The sequence below is a fragment of the Podarcis gaigeae genome (assembly GCF_964106915.1).
Source record: "Podarcis gaigeae genome assembly, chromosome: 3".
Taxonomy (NCBI): Eukaryota; Metazoa; Chordata; class Lepidosauria; order Squamata; family Lacertidae; genus Podarcis; species Podarcis gaigeae.
In genome coordinates, this window is record NC_139680.1 from 50,703,991 (window position 1) to 50,718,587 (window position 14,597).

The 14,597-nt window shown below is 41.6% G+C and overlaps 2 protein-coding genes across 3 annotated transcripts in view; one reads left to right on the forward strand and one right to left on the reverse strand.

Annotated features, from left to right (window-relative positions):
- Positions 1 to 768, forward strand: part of LOC310840876 (uncharacterized protein) — a 58,199-nt gene extending 57,431 nt beyond the window's left edge. For both annotated transcript variants that reach the window (XR_014562234.1, XR_014562235.1), the window contains exon 48: positions 21 to 768. The gene's annotated coding sequence lies outside the window, so the exon portion shown is untranslated. The remainder of the gene's footprint in view (positions 1 to 20) is intronic.
- CD164 (CD164 molecule) lies at positions 730 to 14,345 on the reverse strand. The gene is made up of 6 exons (XM_083731524.1): positions 13,478 to 14,345; positions 9,513 to 9,599; positions 7,515 to 7,589; positions 5,212 to 5,265; positions 3,797 to 3,904; positions 730 to 3,462 (listed from the first exon to the last, which is right to left on the reverse strand). Exons 1-6 carry the CDS (start codon positions 13,584 to 13,586, stop codon positions 3,299 to 3,301), a joined length of 597 nt encoding a protein of 198 aa, XP_083587650.1. The 5' UTR covers positions 13,587 to 14,345; the 3' UTR covers positions 730 to 3,298.
- Positions 14,346 to 14,597: the final 252 nt, after the last annotated feature.

Consider the following 14,597-nt stretch of genomic DNA (forward strand, 5'->3'; position numbering starts at 1 on the left):
GTTTTTATTTATATTTAAAGGTACCTTGTGGGTGGAGAAATAGCGTGATAGATGTTCTCTTGCCAGCTCTTACAGAAACCTCTTCTATGTCACCTGTGCAGTTTTGTGGACAGAAGACATCTGAAAAATAAGCTTCTACTGCTTCTTTGAAGAGTTACTTGCTGGTTTGATTCCATGATAAAAGTATAAAGCAGTCTTGCTTGAGAACTCTGGTCATGCTCAAAAATGGGATGTTTGCTTATAGTTATCCATAACTTTTAATAAGCCGCTTTCCCACCAGATTCTCTACTGCCAAAAATCTGACGACATGAGGTTATTAACTGGATGAAGCTATCAGCAGATTCAGCACAGGCAACTGAAAGCCTTTATTCAAACAAATATATAAGGAATGCACTGTCACAATATTATGTGTTTATGGCAGCAAGCTTATCTGGCTGGCCATGGTGCATTTGCATGACTTTGACTAAATTCTGCAAAGCAGTTATGTAGCTGATTTGTGTTTTGTCATACTATGAAATAATTTTATAAAGCTACATCTGTATATTTCCCATTTTATTTTTGTCTTTGACAAAGAGCTTTAAATGAGAGATCTGCTGGATCACCCAACAATCCTCACCACTTGAAATTTACTTTGGCAAATGGAGAGGCCATGTACAACACACATTGCTTTTTATGGCCCAGAACAAGCTGGATTTTTTTGGGAGGAGAAAAGATGGACAGACGAACAGAAACAGTTTAATAAATGATTTATTTTGGTTCTGTGATTAAGTAGTTTGCATTTTCTTCCAATGAAGACAACACACATATGCAGTACAGTAATGTCTATAACATTCCATTCTAGATGCAACATACTTGCAGGTGTTAAATTTTAGGGAAATCTGTATTAAGAGCTTGGAAGTCACAATTCACTGCCTTAAAAATCTATTTCACAGACAGGGGTGGTTAAAAAAAACCAAAACCCTATGCATATACTCCAAAAAGCAAACAGAAGCTGTGAAAATCTATTAGTTTACCTAATTTGTACGTAGTCAGGTTAATGTCACTACCAGAAAAATAACAACTGTCACTGATCTAGCTATAGAAGGTAAGAGGACTCACCCTCACAGTCTTAGCCAAGGTTTGGTAAGTTAGTGATAAAGCTTGGGTCTAGAAAATCAAATATGCCACTGCATGAAGATATTAGAAATGTCTTAAAGACCTGGTACACATCTATACCCCAACCAAGTAGAAAATGCAGACTTCCTGAAGAGTAGCAGTGAGACCTGAATTTCCTAAAGTCATTGGAAAAGAACAATTGCTGGCAATAGGGCAAGACTAGTGACTAAAATTCCTCTCCCCACATTCCTTCAACAGACATGTAGCTGACAGTAATAAAATTTAAGGCACTTGAAAGATTCATAATGTTAACATCAGCACAGAATACATGACTGTTTAGTGGTGTTTTAAACAGCACTTACTCTTGGCTCAGAAATAAAATTGGCTCAAATTTCAATTCTGGAACTGCAAGTTGCACTGTTAGTCTTGAAATCTTCTGCTACAAGTTTACAAGACGTAGCCATTCAAGAGCCAGTAAGGAAGCAACACTAACTAGAAATAATTTCTAAGTCTCACCACTAAGCATAAGCTTATTACAGCTTTAGAGTGCAAAGAGGCTTTTTTTAAACTGTCACCGTTTAGAAGTGCATTTATTTATGCTTAAAAAGTTTAGAATATATTCAGATATTTTATCTAAATTTATGAAGCTAAAAGAGATGGGGAATTATGTTAAACAATGGACTATATAGCTTAAGGCCATTAAATACCACCTACTACAGATGTGTTGCTTGCTGAAAATTGGCTGATCAATTTACCATTTCATACACCTGAGCTGATTGTCATTTAGGAGTGCAGTTGCCTGAAAGTTACAGTACTGTTTGCTAAGTATTATTATGAATAGACTTTCTATGCAACATTATTGAAGTGAATACTATTAGCTACAAGGGTTAGAGAAGTTGAGCAATTAAAATGAAGTAAAATTTTGCAATAAGCCATGAACCCAGACTTATCATCAGCAGCTTAAAATCAAGCAAGCAATAGAGCTAATCCAAAAGCATCACTTAACGTTGCATTTCTAGCATTTAAACTATGCTTGCCATATAACCTGCAAAACAAGGATTAGCAGTCTATTTTGACAATTATCAAAAACTTACATAGCTCCAAGTGCTCGGGCTGCCTACTTCCACCATGACTACCTGTCTTTTATGAAACTAAGGAAGGAAACTGCATTGATATAAGAGCAAATATTCTCTCAAATCCATACAGAATTATGGTAGGTTTGTAATATCCACGAATTGCAATCACAAAAGGTGTCTACTGAAACTACTGCTCTGAAATGTAAAGCATGTCAATAGAACTTTCCAAGGCAAGTGTTTTGAAGGCTAGAGACACATGGCTTTAGGAACAGTATATGGAGATTGCTTACACTGTTTTCTTTCCACATCTGTCTTCACAAAAACTTATATAAAGACAAGTATATGTAAATAATGCCCAAGTTCATGCGTCTACTAGAATGAAATTGCTGCAAGTGGAATGACATTCACTGTACCTCAAATAAATAAAATGGCACAAACGTTTCAGTTTGCAGCCTACTCATTAAGGCACTGGTCTTTCTTCCTTATGCACCAAGGAACTAGCATTCTTTGACTATCATTCTTCCTATGGCTGCTTACGCTTACATTAGAAAACAATTATCCTTCTGACACCAAGTATAGAAAAATATGGGCTTCCATAATCCTTAAGGAAAAAAACATAGTTCTAGAAATTTGCCCCAATCTCCTAGAGGACACTATAAAAAGCCAGTTTTCACACACATAGTGTTTTATGCCAAGTCACCAGGAATTCACATTTTAATAGTAATAATAATAATTATAATAATAATGTAGGGGGCACTGCATTTAAGGCTAACTTATCAATTGCAATCATAAAGTTATCTATCAAGAACACTGCTGCCAATGAATACAGTTACAATTAACGTCTACATTTGGCATGTCAGATAAAAGAAACGGTTTCACAGCAGCAGCCACTAAAGAAATTTCAGACAGCCAATGAGGATTCATGCACAATATTGCAAGTATTCTTGCAGAGCAAAACATGATTCATACAACCTTCTTCCAAGCATGTTGCAGAAACATTTTTTTTAAAAAAAAGTCTTGAAGAATAAGAGTATTTTGAATTGCTGTCTTCTATAAGGAATAAAGATATTTTGGTGCAGCTAACCACAAATGTTGACCTTGTAAAGTCCACTTAAAAGCAACGTATTCTAGAGGGTATGATAGTTTTGTTCTTTGGACTTGCAAAATTTGTAGAGAAAGAATATTACTGCTTGCAGTCCCAGCACTAGGACGATACCACCAATGAAACTGGCAGCATCAAAGGTGGATTTGTGTGGAGATGGTTTGGAAGTTGGTTGGGGAGAAGCTGAGCCTGTCAAATGAAAGAAGTAGAGTTACTAGTGATAGGCTGTGCAAATTTAGAAAGCTACTCTTTAATGCATGGATCACCACCAAGCACCAGGTTGGTGGCCCTAATGTCTTGGATTCCTACCACTTGGATCCCCCCCACCAAAAATTTGTATTATTATTTTTAAACAAGAGGCAGTTCCTTCACCAACGGAGGGGTTTTTCTGAATATGTCTGCCTTCATGCACAAGTATGCTTTGAGTGCACATGATTGAGAGCTATATGTATGTGCATGCGAGAGAGATGCTAATGTCTCTGTGACATTAGTGATTTTAATCTTGCTATAAATCAAATATTACCTGGTGTAGAAGTTGTGTTGCTAGCAGCAGGTGTAACTATTGTACTATTAGAAGCAGTAGGTCTGGCAGAAGTAGGTTTGGCTGGTGCAGTTGCGTTATGTGTAGGACCTGTTTCAAAGAAATACCACATCTTGGAACCAGCTTTAAATAACTATTTTAATCTTACAAGTTGAGCAAATGATTGCAGAACAAAGGCACTGATAGATGCATTTCACAGCAATAATTATAAATAAAAATATTTATGCATGGATAGAAAAATTGGTAGTTTTAAAAAGTCATTTCCTCCATTCTGAAGGCATTTTTTTTTTCAAATTCTGAGATTACCAAATTTTTCACTCTATAACATGCACCCGACCATAACACGCATGTAGTTTTTAGAGGAGGAAAATCCGTAGGCATGCCACCCGTAGGCATTCCCTCCATAACACGCACAGACATTTCCCCTTACTTTCTAGGAGGAAAAAAGTGAGTGTTATGGTGCAAAAAAATACGGTATCTGTAATCTATACAATATAATTCAAGAATCAAAAATTAAACACATTAGGGAAAACATTACTGAGGCTATGTAAGAAGCTAAGTCACCAACAAAGTGGACAATTAACAAAACCAGACAAGTAGAAATCATTTAAGCACAGATCCCAGGAACCGCCTGCCATATATACAATAATGTTGATTCTTGACATTCCAGAAGAGAATGAAAGAAACATGGAAGTATGCATGTAGAGGAAGTGTACATGTAGTCACTCCCCTGTGCATTCAAATTTTTTCTTGGCTAATTCTACTACATGCTCTTCACTAACATGAATTCTCAAGACAGGTTTTTCTCCCATCAATAAATTGTATCATCTACCTTAGTGATCAAAGACAATTCAGTAAAGGACAGGAAATTATCAGTATTCTAGCCTGCAACTCATAGTACTGGTATCTGAAGGAGCATCTCCACCCCCATCGTTCTACCCAGACACTGAGGTACAGCGCCGAGGGCCTTTGGGCGGTTCCCTCACTGTGAGAAGCCAAGTTACAGGGAACCAGGCAGAGGGTCTTCTCGGTAGTGGCACCCGCCCTCCCACCAGATGTCAAAGAGAACAACAACTACCAGACTTTTAGACGACATCTAAAGGCAGCCCTGTTTAAGGACGCATTTAATGTTTGATGCATTACTGTATTTTAATATTGTGTTGGAAGATGCCCAGAGTGGCTGGGGAAAGAGATGGGCAGAGTATAAATAATATACTACTGCTACTGCTACTGCTACTGCTACTGCTACTTGCCTGTCCTTTATAGTGATTAAGCCATTTCAAGAAACTGGATAAAAACACGAGCTCTCATTTCTGATTTTCAGAGTAATCCTGGAAACCTTATTACAGGTGAAACCTTTATACTTGTTTACTTGTTAATGCACAAAAGTTTGTTACCTGGGGTAGAAGTGTTGGCTGTGGTAGGTGCAACTGTGGTAGGCTTAGGAGGAGCTAAAAAACACACAAAAGTATGAAGCAGAAAACAGAATATTTAAACACTGAGGCTACAATCTTAACCCCATTTACATGTGAATAAGCTCCACTGAATTCAATAGTTCTTAATTCCAAGGAGATGTGGATTATGCTATAAGAGGTACTAATATTATCAATAGCCACCTCTGCTCCCAAGATACATCTGAGGCTGTGATGGAGAACAGATCATACAATTACAATTGTAACTGGCCCCAAACATTGACTTTCGCCCTTCAGCTTACATCTTTACTGTGGTGAATTCTTCTGAGATTAGGTACCCACCCATAAATTATTTTCTGCACATACTACTGCACAATCACATGCAGGTGGATTCAGAGGTAGGTCTGACACTGTCTGTCTGTCTGCCTACCTTTCTATACTGTCCAGTAGCACCTTAGAGACCAACCAAGTTTGTTCTTGGTATAAGCTTTCGTGTGCATGCACACAAAAGCTTATACTAAGAACAAACTTAGTTGGTCTCTAAGGTGCTACTGGACAATTTTTTTATATATGCAGGTGGATTACCTTCCGATGTTGCAAATGCAAAATGTGAAAAAACTGCAAAGGGGTTTTAAGGCGTTTCTTCTGATAGCCAGGCACTAATTAAGAATTCACACTAACAGTACAATAATATACATGTCTACTTCACAATTAAGTCTCTTTGTGTATAATGGGCCTTACTACAACCTAAGCTTTGGTTTATGAATGGCATCAAGTGGGGAAAGGGTTTTGTGTCTTAAACTACTGTGTCTCCATGATCAGGACCAGCAGAACATCACTGACTTCCCCTGGTAAACATGAAGCGGGACACTGGGAAGAAACAATGACTGTGCCTTGTCAACCAAAGAATTCTCTCAATATTTAAAGTGTGCCCACTGGTCTTAAAAACAGCGGCTCTACCTACACGTGGCATCCTACTATGGTGGGGCAAATATTTAAAAAATAGATGTTTCACTAGCAAATTAATATCCCTCAGATACAGCCCATCCTAAAAAACAAAGAAAGCACCAAGCCTATACCTAAAGTGATGCAATTATTCACTTTCATCGTGGCTCAGTTAAAAGGTCCTCACCTGTGGTACAGTAATAGCACATGCTTTGCATGCAAAAGGTCCCTTTTGAATCCCTAGCACCTTCAGTTAAAGCTGTAAAAGAATCCTTTCTGAAACCCCAAGAGTCACAGCCAGTCAGTGAACAATCCTGAGCTAGATAGATCAATGGTATGACTCAATAAAAGGCAGGATCCTATGCTTCCAAACTCCTCCCATTTGGATAGACACATGACATCAATCACTATTGCACACTCACCACTACCTGAAGCAGTAGATAGCCATGTTATCCATGAGAATTTACTTGTAGTGGAATGAAAGAGAAAGGGTGAACTACTACAGCACTCACTGTTTTGACAGCTATCCAGTTTTTGCAATAGACAAGAACTGCTCAATATTGTTGGTGGCATGCAATAGTTACTCCTGTCTGAAGATATTCCCATACAACCTAAGTGAAATTACACTTCCCCAACTGTTTTACCGTAGGGACCGAAAATAGCTTCTGCTATTCATTCAAGTGCTAATTATTCAATACTGGTGGGGGAATAATTAAATAAAAGGTAATTTGCCAGATTACATCCAAGAAACCCATGTTTAAAAACCTCTACACCTCCTACCCTGCTCTTCCACTGGGCCTTTTAACTAACTTCTTCCATTGTTCCAGTTGTGGCAGATCTGTGCAGCAGCAATAATAACCTCTCCTGTGGCCTTGGGTCAGGGATCATCAACATTTATGGAGCAGTGAGTCCCACACACGTATGTTCTACCAGCAATACAGCTTGAAAAAGGTGTTTTAGCTTCCATCCCTGCCCCACTTAATTTAGGAGTGGGGAAACGGATCTTCCTGGAATGTGCAGCTAGAGAGGGAAGGCTTTAATTTCCCACCCCAGCAACATTCTCCAGGATGATCATCCACATATACTCCCACAATAATGAGGCTTGAGAAAAGCTTTCTATTAAGACCAAATTTTGAAATCTAATTATGGTGGAGGAGGGGTAATATACCCAATAGAAGAGGAAATGGGGATGCTGTGGAAGTCAATGAAGGTTTCATTGGATGTATGTGCGCCTGCAAGTGCTGCACTGACAACCCCAGCTTTGCAGATTTTAACATTCCCAACTGCATGGATCCTAAACAACGAATTGGTTTTACATCACAAGTGTAGTAGTAAATATTTACCTGAACAAGTTCCATTTCTAGAAGTGGACGTACAGTTATCACTTTCCGTTGCATTTGTACAGTAGGACAAAGAATCTTACAGAAAAAGAAGATTGAGGAAGAATTCTCAGTTTAGTTTTCCAAGAGTGAAACATTCAATGCAATACTTTGGCTACTAGTTTCCATTAGAAACATTTATCTTCATTGTCCTAGAAAAGCTATACAGCTGCTAAATTAGCTTCACTTGTGGTGCTCGTTACATTAACATTTAGCAGAGGTGTTATTTTAGCACAGAGCAGTTAACTAACCAATACACTGAGAGTTCCAGAACTCTGGAAAATTAAGAAGCGTCACAAAGCTTATGTTTGTCCCTTAATCTCTGAAAAGCTCCACAATACAATTCTGCGCCTGGTTAAAAATTCTATACATAAGGGCATTGGTTTCACTAAAAATACGCATGTAAGTAAAATCTGTATACACAGTGGGAACTTATTTTCGTGAGCTACGGTGTAAAGTTAGTGCGCTGCTACTTGGAAAACTTGGGGAAAACCCTGTTTACTTACACACAACCCCATATATATATAACAGGGCCTATAAGTAACCAAATGTTTCAAGACCTTAGATTTTCACAGGCCGGCGAGAGGTGGACCTACTAGTCAAACCTCAGTTGTCGAACGTAATTTGTTCCGGAAGCCTGTTCAGCTTCTGAAACGTTCGACAACAGAGGCGCAGCTTCTGATTGGTTGCAATAGCTTCCTGCACTCAAGTGGAAGCATCGTTGGATGTTCAGTTTCCGAAAAATGTTCGAAAACCAGAGTATTTACTTTCGCGTTTTCAGCATTCGGGAGCCAAAACATTTGCAAACAGAGCCGTTTGGGAACCGAGATTTGACTGTATTGCACCAAGCAGAGTATACCCACACCAAAGAAAAACCAGAAGCTGAGAAATGAGCTGGTCAGTATGTAAAATTCAAAAGAAATTTATCATGCTCCTGCTTCTTGGTCCTCATTGATCCCTTAGGGCAGGGGTCAGCAAACTTTTTTCGCAGGGAGCTGGTCCACTGTCCCTCAGACCTTGTGGGGGGCTGGACTATATTTTCTTTTTTTTGGGGGGGGGGGAATCCCCGATTCTCCCCTCCCCTCTCCACAGCACCGGACGAGCCCTGGTGGCTGCTTACCTGTGCCCTGCAAGCAGCAGAAGCTGGCAGCAGCAGAGAGACAATGAGTGGTGCAAAAGGGCTGGCTCCGGAGAGGGGCTGCTTAAAATGGTGCTCAGCCAACAGCGGCTCAACAAAGCCCAGCCCCCTTCCTCTAGGCAGGAGAAGACCAGGAGGAGGGAAGGAGGAGGTGCCGCTGTGATGTGTGTGTTGGGGGGGAATGGCGCAGCCCAAACAATAAGAATCCCCACACCGATTCCCAGACCGTCCGTGAGCCAGATCCAGTAGGCAATTGGGCTGGATCCGGCTCCTAGTTTGCCGACCCATGCCTTAGGGTTATAAGGTGCTGTAGGGCAGCAATAGTAAAAGCCCCAATTGACAAAACCTTCCATGCAACTTTAAACAAACAGCAGCTGCCAGGTTCAAGTTTCAAGACCCAGCAGCCCTGTGCCTCCTCAACTCCCTGATATTTCAGCCTCAAACCCTCCTACTTTTCCCCACCTCATTTTTTCAACACCCATGGCTTTCTCTGGTTGCAGTTTTTTACTCCACTGTGTACTCTGCCCCACTTCCCATAGTGATAGTCTCACTTGATCAGAAAATCTCCCTTCCCTAAATAAAAAGCCTGAACCCCAGCTTACAGCCCACAGGACAAACTACACAGATATGCATCTTTTTCCTTAACTGAAGACAGCCTCTGAGTGTGGCAGTGTCAACAGAGGGTGGGCTTATTAGCATGCAGTTTGGCTCAAAAATGATAAGTCCAGGTTTCACACCTCAGTAAGTACCAACCACTATTAAGCCAAAAAAGCAAACATACTTAACTACTCTTAGGTATTACAATTCAAAACAATTCCATTTACCGTTGCAGAAAATCCAGGTGCAGTTTATTTCAGACTTGTCAGTACTGCTAATGCAGGAACTACAGTTGGTATGTTTTTCACAGCCAGCTAAAAATGAAGAATGCATTTTTAAACAGTTGATAGATCACAATTTCAAAAGGTCACTACAAATTATGAACATTCTATGGCACCCCTGAGGTACAGAAGTGTGCTAAATGTGAATAAACAAAAGCACTATAAAGTAATTGTTTTTTATTTTCAAATGACCAAGGAGAAAGAACCCTAGACATTCATTTCTGGTTACTTCTAGTTGAGTTAGTTTTGCAGTGTGGACAACACAAAATATTCATTCAGTTTTTATGTAAACTTCCTGTCTTCCTTTACCATTTCTTCATTGCTGAACAGCCCAATTACCTCCATGGCTCCTTCTTATTTGTGTAAACAAATGTTTGTTACTTGTCTTAATGTTTTTAGCAATATGCTTCCTACATTTTTTGTTTGTTTAATTTACTGTATTTTAGCTTACCAAATCTGTAATGTCCATCATTAATACAAACTGTAACTAATGTTTGTTCTTGGCTTACTGCTTATGGTTTGTCTAAGGGAGACAAACCATGAGTCTGATTTTGAACGTTGCAGTAAGTCAGGGTGGGTGGGACCCTCCAGACATTATCTCCCATCAGCGCCAGCTTGCATGGCAAATGGTCAGATTGATGGGAGGTGTACACTGGCAACATCTGTAGGGCAACGTGATTCACAATTAGAGCTGCATGCCATAGAAAATGATCGTTTATTGAATAATTATTTGAGGATGACCTAACTTTATAGAAAACCAGAAGGCTAGCTTTTTGGCTCCTATGTGTTGGTGGTCTGCAACAGCACCAATAAATGGAGGCTACTTCTGGCCTCACTACCTCTTGCTTGCAAGTGTCCTTTGTCAAAAGGAGCAGTTCCGAGATGCTATATTATAGACCTTTCACAATGACAGTGATGGTAAGTCCTAAATTCCAAAGATTGTTATGAATGCTGTATTAGACCTATTATTTTAGCTTATCGGTGCCTAAAATACTACACTCTGCATTTGTACCAGACCTGAAATTGCTTACCTCTTTGAGATTTTTATGGAAAGCAATTCATAAACGAAATAATAACACAAACTGCCTTCAGGCCTTTGCACATAGCTACAAATAGGTTTCAGTCATTGTGTTTAGGCACAGGAAGGAGCCCTGGTCAATGCTGACAGCCCTGGTAGCTATGTCTTACAAATCTTCCCTCCTATTTCCTAGCAATAGGCTTGGCCAGCTTTGCTTTAATTCCATTAAGCACATATATTGAAATGAGTTTGTGTGCCATGTTTTGGAAACAATTCTAGTTTTAATTTCATACTCCAATTGAAGCCCCACCAGTGCCAAGCAATATGTAAACTACTGCAATGAGATATCTGCTTTGAGAATTAAAGTATGACCTTTCCCCTCTTCTGAAAACTATTGCTAGTGGGCAAGGAAGGAGCTCGTAGAGTGCTGCATATAATCAACTATTTGAAGTTTTCCACTCTAGTTTTATGAGGAGAGCATAAACAGTGCAAAATACACTATAATATCAGAAGCCACACCTTTGAAAAGCTGTACTTTAGTAGCATACTGCATTAAATACATATTTATAAATGAGTTAATTATGTGCATTAATTATACAGAAGAACAATGATGTGTGAAATATTCCTCAAAGAAGGGCCTCCAGAGTGAACCTGCAAGCTAACATGCCAAAGATGAAGTATCCTAAAATGTTATCTAACTCAAAATAAGCAATTGGTAGTTTAAGATGAAATTCATAGGAATAACTTCTTTGAATGCCCAAATTAAGAGTTCTAAGTCGATATTAGTAAATAAAACTATTTCATTCCTCCATTTCCACTTTATTTTCTCATTTAGTTAAATCAAAACAGGCTGAATAATACTAGCACCACCACCAACCACTTTCAACTGATAAACATTCTACAGAATTTGAAATGTGTTTGTGGGAGGGAGTTATTGGTTTGTTTTTATTATGTATTTTGTGTTCTCATTTTGTATTTTTATGTTGTCAACCCCCATGACCTTCTGATGAAGGGCAGTATACAAATTTAATAGATAATAATGTGGGTTTATCTGTTAGAAGTATGCACAAGATATCTAGCATCAGTTCAGCCAACTCAGCTCTATGTCCTTCAGGTCCATTCTAGTCAAACCATTTTCAATAGGTTTTAAAAGATGGGCTTGCATGCTATGTAATGTGTGAATAAGTGAGCAGAAATGAATGTCAACAATTCAGAAAACTCCAGTGAGGTAATTTATTTTTGGGGAGAAAAAATCTAGACTCATCCTGTACAGGGAGCTGACAGAGAGGATAGGGCCTCTATGAGGCAGGTCAGAATGGCTTTTCTCAGGGTGGGAGGTGGGAGAATGTGTGAAGGTTAAGATAAAATGGTGACCAAGGCCTACATAGATTATAATTTTGTGTTTTATGAAGATTATCTTACTTTAATTTTGTCTTTAGTTTCTTTCTGTTTGATACATTCTTTCATTTTTCTCTTTACTTTAGTTTGGAATTTTATGGTATATTAGGTTGAAAACCTTTAATGCAATTGATTAAAAGAAATCTAGACTCATCCTAATAGCAGCTTCTACATTCATCACAAAAGCAGCTGTTAAAACACATCAGCAGGGGAATCCTTGGAGGGTGGAAATCTTTTCCCTCAAGGCCTTCTCCCAACTTACTTGCCTCCATCAGTTGTGCATTTGCAAAGACAAACAAATGAACACAGCTTTAAAATAAGAGAACCAAAGTACTTTTTTCTGTTTATAGCTTTTATCCTGTTAATTTAGACAAAACCTCTTATATACTGCCCAGTGCCATGAAAGTTGATGGTGCCATCGTAACAACCATGATGATATAAAGGCAAGGAGGAAAACAAATAAATACTTGTGTTATCTCCCTGAAAATAGAGGTCAGGTTGCCGATTAGACGCTTGCAACCTCTCTCAAAATAGCTCCTACGCTGTAAAGAATTAGGGCTTTTGAACAATAAATCATTGCACCTCATCCCTTGCGTTAACTCATAACTGATATACAGATCGTGCGTCACTACAGGATAAATATACGAAGAGAGAGGGCAACGTTGCTGCATTGTCTCGGCTCGAAGGTTCGTAAACTTTTCAGAGGGGGAGGCAGAGCGCAGCGAACACGGAGGCAACACAATCCGAAACCAGACCGAGCAGGGCAGCTGCCAGCGGCCCTCCGCCGCCTTCATCCCCACCACACACCCCACGGTTTCGTTTCTCTTACAAGCGACGAGAAGGCAACTCTCCTGAGCCTCAGGTCTGGCGGTGGGCGGACCCTTTCTCACGACCCGAGCTTCTCAACGCCGCGAATCCTGACTCCCCGCATTCTTCCTGCCTGCCGACGCCTCTCTCGGAGGGAAGAGAAGGGGACGCAGAAGCCGCCCCGGCCCCAATAAACTAGGGCTAGAATCGCCCCTGACGCGGAAGAACCGCGATGCTTGAACTGAACAGCAGCCGCGGCGGGGCCATGTTCGCCCCTCAGCAGCTGCGTGCCATGTTTAACCATTTCAACCCCTCGGCCCTTTTCGGACCGAAATCAACTGTTTGCCACGTGGGGAGCGAGGCGGGGGGATTCCACGTTGGCGGGGGGGGGGTCTGCATGCCTTCAAAAGAGTAAAGGGGGGGGTCGGTGCCGGAGGTGCGCTCTGCCCCCCCCCCGCCTCGCCTCCGCCCCTTGGCAACCCGTAACAAGACCACCTCCCCCCTCTCTTCATTCCCTCCGCCCTCGGGGCTGCACTACGAGCCCCGTCTAGCGCCGCTCCGTCAAGGCCAGGGCGGCTATCTGGCAGCCTTCGGGCCCCCTGTATTCCCCCCGCTTCGCTTTCAAGGCGACGCAAGGAGCCTTTTCGCTCCCGAAGCCCTGCGCCGCCCGCCCGCTCCGTCTCCTCACCTTCCTCCTCTTCGGCCGCGGCCAACGCGGACGTGAGGCAAGAGGCGACCACCAGCAGGAGCAGCGCCCAGCCTAGGGCAGCCCAGCGAAGGCGGCTGAAGCAGCTCATGGCGTCTCTCGGCGAGCTAAGCGAGGGGAAGCCCCACGAGGAAAGGATGAAGAAACAACGACGGGAAAAGCGGCTCAGCCCTCAGCTCGCGCAACCCGCTCCGCTTCCCGGCCGGTCGAAGTCTGCAGTCACGTGACGCGGCCGTTGGGCGGCCCGCGCGAGCCCTTTGACGCGTGGATTGAGGCAATCGCGCGCGCGCGCGCTCTGTCTCTCTTTCTCTTCTCTCTCAGCTCCCTGCGTAATAAGAGATGGTCTCGTCGACGCGTAAACCCCTTCAAGCAGCGCACACACCCCCGCCTGCTGCAATGGAACGGCCCTCGAGGGAAAGAGCCGCTTCCTCGTCACGTGACCGAAACCTCGAATGGCGTGGAAAGATCCCGACGGAGCGGGCGTGGCTGCTTCGACGTCCGCTCGCTTGTCACTTGATGTCTCAATTCGTGCGAAAATTAGATCATGGGTTGCTTTGTAGACGCGGGTGTCGTTAAAAGATCAATATTGATCTTTGGAGTTGGGATCACTTAAAATAGCTTTGTGATAGAAGAAAAGCGATTAAATCTCAATGTGAAATTATTAACTGGTAGTTCTTGACCTTGGGCAGCGTCAGAAATACGCTTTTGCGTTTAGCAAGCCGCAAAAACCAGACGGGCAGTAGTGATGGTAGGGCCTTAAACTCCACTCAGTAGAATGAGCGGAAGCCCCGCTGCCCACCAAATGCAGGCGAGCTGCACAATATCACCTAAAAGCAGAGGCGTTGAAGACAATGCATTAAGTCCTGAGCCTGCAAGGTCCCAGGGCGAGTCACAACAATGTAAAATATCTCGTTAAAAACAGACTAACAACCAAGGACTTGAAGTCAATCTTTAACAGGAGAGCTGACTGGGCAGACTAAGAAACCAAGCAGTTTCTCTGATGTTCCAGTGTTGCATATAGGTGCACGCTTTGTAATACAGTACTGCAATGCTTATATGCAGAGGATATCAAGGCACAAGGCTTGGGCTGCTCCTGGCGACC

What these genes read in the sequence shown, in the direction of transcription:
- CD164 (XM_083731524.1), bottom strand. Translation starts at nt 13,586, where the DNA reads ATGAGCTGCTTCAGCCGCCTTCGCTGGGCTGCCCTAGGCTGGGCGCTG. An exon ending in CACCTGGATTTTCTGCAACG is followed by an intron (nt 7,590 to 9,512) that starts GTAAATGGAATT and finishes TTTTTCTGTAAG; the next exon opens with ATTCTTTGTCCTACTGTACA. An exon ending in TAGAAATGGAACTTGTTCAG is followed by an intron (nt 5,266 to 7,514) that starts GTAAATATTTAC and finishes TGTGTTTTTTAG; the next exon opens with CTCCTCCTAAGCCTACCACA.